The sequence below is a fragment of the Barbus barbus genome (genome assembly GCF_936440315.1).
Source record: "Barbus barbus genome assembly, chromosome: 22".
In the NCBI taxonomy this organism is placed as follows: Eukaryota; Metazoa; Chordata; class Actinopteri; order Cypriniformes; family Cyprinidae; genus Barbus; species Barbus barbus.
Window position 1 is genome coordinate 2777733 of NC_136750.1, and position 8534 is coordinate 2786266.

Genomic DNA, 8534 nt, shown 5'->3' on the forward strand with positions numbered 1-8534 from the left:
ACAAATTAGCATTCCTCAAAAACTTGAGGGATAATATTTGATAGTCACATTTTAGCATGACTTTTCAAAAAAAAAAAAACATTTATGGATAATACAGTAAACCTAACGTTCACCCATCCATCAGTTCATACTAATATTGTAACATTTAGTATTATATTTACTTTATACAAATCAGTAAAGATTTTACAGCAAAAAGATCAATCAGAGGGCAAAAGGCATTTAGTAAATTAAGTTTTGAACTTGTTGATAATTTAGAGGCCTTATAAAGTGCAGTAGGGATATTATAGGCTAATTCTTAAAATTGCAAGTGTATGAATAATTATATGCTCTTACTGACAGAAAAGTTGGGACTCGTTCATGTGTGCTGATCTCATAAATAGGCCTATGCTGATTTCAACATGACTTGAAGGCAGCATTCATTTTCATGGATTAAAGCAATGTGAAGTGGCATGGAGTAAATAGCACTTTTTTAATATATATTTCACATCAAGTACATTAAATTTAAAGACACTGGAGTAACACTTGTCACTTTCCCCTCAGACCTCAAAGGGGTGGTATCAGCCAAGAACGACATTCGAGTGGAAATCGTACACAAAGATCACAACGCAGCCCGAGAAAATGAGGATCACTCCGGCATGAAACAGCTCATGGTGAGTCACGTTTCTGAAGGAAGAAAACAGTAAACTTCCCGCTCGCCATTACCCCATCAGCACCCCCAAATCAACAAGCTAGTTCATTATGCTAGTCCCTGTCACATCCGTAACTAATGAATACTAATCATCCCCACCCCAACACTAATAGTGCCTATCTCCCTCTCCACTTCTAACGTCAAACCCATGAATAATGCAGCATAAGTGTGAGAACCCTGCTGGCCTGCATGCCTATATTTAGCCCCCAGCCTGTATTTCCTGGGAGGACATGGGCATAGATGTAACCATAGTGATGCCAGTGATCAAGTGGTCCTCTTCTCCTGGAGCCCTCTGTGAACTTCTGTCAAAACACATGCTTCCATCGTCTCTGGAAATTTCACTCATTGTCACACAAGCCTCCGGGCCCCAGAATCAGAGTTCTGTTTGGGCTCAAGATGTATAACAAGACTTTAGACTAAAAATGAGAGGACACCTCATGAAGATGTCGTTGCATTGCAAATTCTTTGCTAATGATGTGAAAGATGTTCACAGGAGATTGCCCCAGTTGAAGTAGCTTTCCTTCTGGAATATGTTTAAGTGTTTTGGAGCACCAAAACTCACTCAGTGAGAGTAACCCAGATTCTAATGTGTGAATGGGGCTGTTGTTTGCCACAGATTGAACGGGGAGAGTTTCAGCAGGAGTCCGTTCTGAAGCAACTCGAGGTACTTCAGGAAGAGGAGAAGGAATATCAGCACATCAAGGTATGTCTCCATGGGATTTGAAGGAAGTGATATAAGAAAGAGAGAGGTTGTTTGATATATGACACCCCACTGAAACATCTTCAATATATATTTTTATAAAGCTGTCAATCAATTAAATAAATAGTAATTTGTGTCATTTTTCTGTTAATAATATCTTAGCACATAATTTCTGGGAACACTTTATTTTTAGTTCACTTTAGACATTCCAATTGACATATGTCAAGTTAAAAGGATAGTTTCAAAAATGAAAATCACCCCATGATTTACTCACCCTCAAGCCACCCTATGACTTTCTTCTTTCAGGCGAATACAATCGGATTTATATTAAAATATCCATATTTAAAATGCTATAAACTGTAATCTCTTGCTTCTGCTAACTGTTGTACTCGTGTACGTGAGAGCGTGGCATTCCAGCGGATGATATAGGATGTAGGCGTAGCGTAAGCTCTGGTGAGAAGTGACAAACGCGTAAGTGCAGGAGGAGAGAGAAAAACTAAATTAGAATTCACAAATTAGAAGTACAAAAGGAGGATTTGTAAATACAAATGTCAGAGGATTTCGATATAAGTCAAGAGGAGACTTCCTTTGCTGTAAACAAAAGTTGGTGGACTAGCATTTTCTCACCAGAGCTACACCTACAGTACGTCATCCGCTGGAACGCCACTCTCTCGTGAATCAGCGTACAACAGTTAACGCAAGCTAGAGATTACAGTTTTAGGAAGGTGGGTTTTAAATATGGATATTTTTCCTAAACAAACACATCGATTCACTTCAGAAGGCCCTTATTAACCCCCCGAAGGTGTGTGGAACACTTTTTATGATGGATGGATGCACTTTATTTGACTTCAAAATTTCAACCCCCATTCACTGCCATTATAAAACTTGGAAGTGCCAGAACAATAAAAAAAATATATATACATATTGTGGCGGGAGGAGCAAACGACAGACACAGTGGGTGTGGCGTCAGGCCTCGGAGAAGTTTTTATTAAACAAAAATATTAAAATAAAGTGTCCAAAATAAACAGGGGATCTGGTGTCCTCGTCGTGCTGCGGGGCTTGTGAAGGAGGGCAGTGTTCAGGAGGGAAGGGTCCAGGGAAGGAGCGGAGTCCGGTGGCCGCACGCGCTCCCCTCTCGGGTCCGGGAGCGAGTGGCGGCAGCTTCCTTCAGCGGCGACGTCCTTCTCCTAAGCCCCCGGAGCTTCTGGGGGACTCGACGGCCCGGCATCCTGGCCCGTCGGCCGTCTATCGGGTGCGGTAGTCCTCCTACTCGACGCTCCCTTCCTGGACCCACGAGGACACCAGCGTGCATGCACGGGGAAGAGACCGGTCTCCCGAGGAGAGGCGCGCTCGGCATTTAAACGGCGGCGGTGATGAGGCTCTATTCACATCAGGTGCGCCTCATCACACGCCGCCAGCCCTGGCTGTTTCAGCGCCCCTCCTCTCTCACACACCCACTCCCGTCGGGAGCCTGGTGAAGGGCGGCGAATACGGGACGGGGTGGTGATGATGATAAGGGGGGAGGCAGCCGACTCGTCACAATATATATAACTCCTACTGTATTGTCTGAAAGAAGAAAGGGCTTGAGTGTGATTTAAATCGTAAGGTATGGATGAACACTTTAACATCCATTGGAACCTTTCCGTTACACAAAAAAAGTTCTTAATAGTGGTTCTTCAGATTCTCAAAACATTCTTCACGTGCACTAAGAAAAAATGGTTCTTTTAAGAATTGTTCACTAGTTCTTTGAACTTTTATTTTTGTCTACAGTAATAATTTATGTGTAAAAATAGATAAATCAAATAAATACGATGATCTCCTTGTTCATGCGCAAATAGCATTATTCTCTCATAACTAATATTTCATACTCGTTGGAGCTGCAATGATAATTAAATTTGTCGACACATTTGATGATTATATTTTACCTTTGTTAAACACCCAATCTAGGCTTGACTTATGAATAAAACAAGTTTTTTCTCAGTCAGTTACTCAAACAAGAGCTCTGTTAGGGGTCTGATGTGTGTGTGTGTGTGTGTGTGTGTGAACTGCTGCCTTTGCAGAGACACTAACGCTTTAGAAATCACACATCACAAAATGAAGAAGTTTTAATGTGAAACTGAAGGAATGTGTTAAGTGCTTTAAAAATAACACTATTACACATACCTAATTGATTATGTCATCCCAAATATATTGTAATTAACTGGCTTGCCCATGCAATGTACTTATGCATTAGTCTTTGACAACAGTGTAATAAGGAATTTACTAAAATAAGGTTTTTAAATTGAAAAAGCATTTGTTTTAATTTCCAGCACTTATGCATTAACAAATACATGTTCTGTTAAGATTTTATAATGAGTGTTTGTTGTTTATGGCAGGAAGTTGCTTAGAAGATGGATATTTATTTTTTTGTTCAGCAGAAACCCTTTTCATTTTAACAAAATTAATTAAAGCCTTATTAGCAATTATAATTAGCCTTTACACATTTGCACTGATCATTGAGCATTTTAAGTGTTCAGATACTAATTTAGCTAACTTTAGTGTGAGCTTAAAGAATAACTATCGTAATTAATAATTCGATTAACCTATGATCCCATGGTTAAGCAGACAGCAGTTGCAGTTCTTGACAGAGGCAGCGTAGCTTTTATTCTCTCGTTTGTGTTTATCTCAGTGTGTTCTTAAAATCTGTTTCACGGTCTGCTCTACCTGCTCCCTGTGGGACTGATTCCCTCCCTACATGTAGATGAGTGTGTAAAATGAGCAGTGTGGACAGGGACAGCTCTGTACAGATATGGAGTGCACACAATCCATGTCGCCTGATAAAACCGTGCCTGACAACGCCTCTCTCGCGTTGTCATAGAGAAGTCACCTAACGGTGATTATCGTCTCTCCCCCGTAGGATATGGCCTGCGCGCCCGCTCAAAATGGCATCCACGTCCACATCGTAGCGCCTGTTTTGCTTCTTAGCAACTGTGCTGATATAGCACCACAACAATGACAGCAGCCATGGTATCGAGTTTCTTAGCTTTGAATATTTATTTATGTGATGGATTTAAAAATTCTTGATTCTGAAGTCCAATTAAAGCTGAAAAGTACAGACTAACAATCAGATTGTGTATCAAGGTTCTGCTTATTTATCCTATAATTATATTTTGAGGTTACTGCTAAAGATTGTCTTTGACTCATTTTCTTACCTCTGTTTTGCATTTGCATGATTCTTGCCTTTATTAATGCTTCAAAACAGAAGTGGTGGCAAAACAAAAAGGACTAGATTGCAATGCTTTTAAATAGAAATAGAAATAATAATACTGCAATCAAAACATTGCTATCTATACAGGTTTACATTTGTCAAAGGAAACCAGATAGTTAGTCAAATATAATAGATAATTTGCAATAGTTTTAGCCAAGGTTGCATGTGAATAGCCCATAACTATTAAATTACAATTAGATAAAATCTCAAAATTATGAAATACAAATTAAGCTAACCTCCTCATGGTCATCTAGTCCTGTCTAAGTAGGTCAAAGTGTAATCATATTAAGACTTTTATTATTTGACAGCAAAGCAAGTACCATTGAGATTGCATTTCCAAAAGCTGACATACTATGGAGTCTCCAAAATTTTCAGATGCTGTTTGTTTGAGTTTAAAAGCTTTAAAAATGCATTATAACCGACTAAAGGGGTGTTTACACTGACATTGACTGAATTGCTGGAGGTTACGAAATCTTTGTGCATTTGGTTTCTAGTAGTCATTCCAATTCAACTTCATGGCAGCAGATCCATGTACTCCAATTGGAAGACACTGCATTGCTTTGATGCTTATTTGTCTAACAATGAGCTCATGGCCAATGGTTCAGATATTGGCAACTCTTTCAAATGTATTTCTTCAGTGGCCGGTTACACAAATAGCATATATAATAACCCATCACAGATTTATACAGGTGGAGCTGGGGAAGGTGTAAGGTTTCAGAGTAACTCTGAAAGTGCACCGCACAAAGCTCTAGTGAATGCTAATCAACCATTTAAATGTAAAGCAGCAAGCTCATTGACCACGTATGCAACATGAACCAATCAGCTTGTGCCAAGTATTTAACGCTGTTAATATCATTCGTTTGTGTTAACGACCCACCAGCCTGTGCCATCTAGAGTTTCATGACAGAAATTGACATTAAGTAAGCCTGATTACCATTTGGTTAACTGTACCAAATAGTCAAACTAGTTCTTAAGGCACGGTTTTAACATGAAGGCCAAGTTTATGCAACTGCACCCTGGTATCAATTGCTTCGCTGTCAATGTGAAAGTCCTTTTACCTCCATTTTTTGTCATGATATTAGTGTTACGTTGTTGAAATCTTTACGCTCATTGCTATTGTTTGTTAATGCATTGTTTCTCAAAGGACCCCACTAATGGATACTACAGCGTGAACACCTTTAAGGAGCATCATGGCACCCCAACCACGCTGGCCGGAAACCAGACCACAGAGCTCCGCAGAGACCCTGCTACAGCCACCACCGGCAAGCAGCGGGTCCCCACTGGAATGTCTTTCACCAACATCTACTCTACCTTGGGTACCGGACCCAACCGCCTGTACGACTACAGCCAGCGGTTTGTGCTGGGCATGGGCAGCAGTTCCATCGAGCTTTGCGAGCGAGAATTCCAGCGAGGATCGTTGAGCGATTCCAGCTCGTTCCTGGACACACAGTGCGACAGCAGCGTCAGCAGTTACAGCAAGCAGGATGGCTATGTGCAGTTCGACAAGGACAGCAAGGCCTCGGCCTCCTCCTCGTCCCATTACTCTCAGTCTTCGTCCCAGAACTCAGACCTCACACGGCCACTGCAGAAACGCATGCAGACCCACGTCTGACTGCAGGAGATGGACAGAAGACAGAGGAATCCAGTGCTGGGATTGGCCAAAGGGGATTGAATCCCCCCCAGATGAGAATCAGGACCAGTTCAAACACATCTAGCACGCCAGTTTCGTTTTTATCCTACACTTCTTTTACTTTTAACGTTTCTTTGATATATGTTGATTTCCTCATTTGTCCAGATCTTATTCACAGCTCTGAAAAGCCTTACCGGTTTCAGAACCTTGTCTTGGCCCTTCCGAATGCCCTAAATGGGCCAAAAGCCTCCTCCAAACAACAGTGTGCCATAGTTATGTTACTTGCCAAGGTAGAAAGACTCAAAAACCTTGAACAGAACTAGTGTCCTTGCTGTAGTTACTTGGAAACAGGTCGGAATGACCTCCTCAAAGAAAGCATAGCAACGTTGCTCAAATGAGCTCTTTGAAGACAGTTGATGAAGGCTACACTTCATACCTCTGTAGTCCATTCACTCCTCTGCTTCAATAGAGAACAATGCTCTGTTGCTCCTGTACATTAAAGCACAACTGTCAAAGTTGTATGAAAAACTTCTCAATGCCTCTACCACAGCTAGCTAAACAAATGATATATATATATATATATATATATAACAACTTATGTCTGTCAGAACCTTTGGATTCTGGCCCTTCTGACAAAGGTTTGTCTGACATACAAATGTGAGATGTGGCTCTGAGCTGTCGGTTTACCATGCAGAGATAAGATATATTTGTGTACTTTGTTGTTCTCTCTTTCTGAAAATTCAGTTTTAACAACATGGTCTTAAAAAAATCATTGGACTCGCACTGGGAACTAGGAGGATGATGTAATCTTGTCTGCTTGCCTTGAGTAAGACTATTTAAGGTGTGTCGACATTTGTGATAGAGAGTAATAAGAAGAGGGGTTTTCACTTTTTTTAAATACTCTTATTTCCAAAAAGGGTTGATTTGGGTTTGTGTGAATAATGAACCGATGGTGGGAACAATGATGTTTGGATTTTAAAAAGACAGAGGAAGACAAGTCCTGTTGTGTGAAGTCGAATTATGATGCTTAAAAATCTTCCTTTCGATTCATAAAAATCTCCTTGAGCTTGTTACACATGTGCTAGATATCTTTGCAAATTGCTTGTTTCTTGCGGAACACAAATTTAGTTTACATTGAAAACACTGTAAATCGAGATCTGAGTAGTTAACGTTTTGCTCCGGATTGAATCTGTCTACTGTTCATGTGGCTGCCATTGGACTGTACAGCATTGAGTACTCTCACTGTTATAAGTGAGCAATTTGTGTAATTTTTATTTTTTTTAATGGAGTGTGGGCATTCATGCTTAATGTAAATGTATGCTGTTTTATTTTTCTTTCTTCCAATGTTTTAGTCTACAGAACTGAAATTGCAACTTACGGCACGGCTGATAACTCAAGCACTTCTAGACTCGACATTTGTAAAGTAGAACCACTCTTCAACCCAAATCAGCGTACTGAAATCAAGCTAACAGCAATCAAGCTACGTATAGTGTACAGAAAGACACACTACGCAAAAGCCAATGCCGTAGTGTATGAAAAGCTGTAATCTAGAGACACTAGGCCAATTATAGTGACAAAACCTTTGACAAGAGTAGCTCCAGACAGACATATTTCCAGCTGTTCTGAAAGTATAACTCTTCCAGGGCTCTTTGCAAGAGACTTTAGATTAAGCCACAGTTCCAATGATGCTGACCCACATGCTTTGCCAAAAGAAATGGGTGCATTTGATTGATTAGATCATCTGCTTTATTTCCCAATTCATTCTGCACTTTGGTTATTGCTATCCTGGAGAGAAATATTCAGACTGGCAAAAAAAAGTCAAAATTATGGCAGCATGTTTCTAGTGCTAGACTAGAGTACAGACATTATCTATGTGGCGTTACATTAAGTGGCATAATTGTATGCAATTGCCACTGACCCCCTATAACAAGGTTCAGGCTCATCCCAGTATGAGTACCATCTGTGCTTACATCCGGTGATACCGACACCTTTTTCACTGCCAAAGTTTTCCCAGGTTATATGCTGCTCTGAATCTACATTTAGTTGACTAACCCCTCCAGTCCTGCCTTGTGACTGCGCAAACAGATTGGGCGTGAAAGCTATCAGTGTGTTTTGCTTATCAAAGCTTCCAACACTTCACTCCTCTTTTATCTCCTCTTTAAATGATCTCCCATTCCTCCTCGCTCATAAAGATAAATATGACCAGAGGCGATCCCTCATATAAACAAGGAGGAGGAACTGTGGCGTCTTGAACTGCAAAGATCTTGGT

General features: G+C 40.5%; 1 protein-coding gene across 4 annotated transcripts in view; it reads left to right on the forward strand.

Annotated features, from left to right (window-relative positions):
• LOC306888007 (kin of IRRE-like protein 3) overlaps positions 1 to 6247 on the forward strand; it is a gene marked incomplete at both ends in the record, with an annotated part of 196252 nt that extends 190005 nt beyond the window's left edge. For 3 of the 4 annotated variants that reach the window (XM_079446096.1, XM_079446097.1, XM_079446098.1), the window contains 3 exons: positions 541 to 650; positions 1305 to 1391; positions 5780 to 6247. In XM_079446096.1, coding sequence (XP_079302222.1) covers positions 541 to 650; positions 1305 to 1391; positions 5780 to 6247 — 665 coding nt within the window. Of the gene's footprint in view, positions 1 to 540; positions 651 to 1268; positions 1392 to 5779 lie in introns of all 4 variants that reach the window. The other variant, XM_079446095.1, reaches the window with a different exon arrangement.
• Positions 6248 to 8534: the final 2287 nt, after the last annotated feature.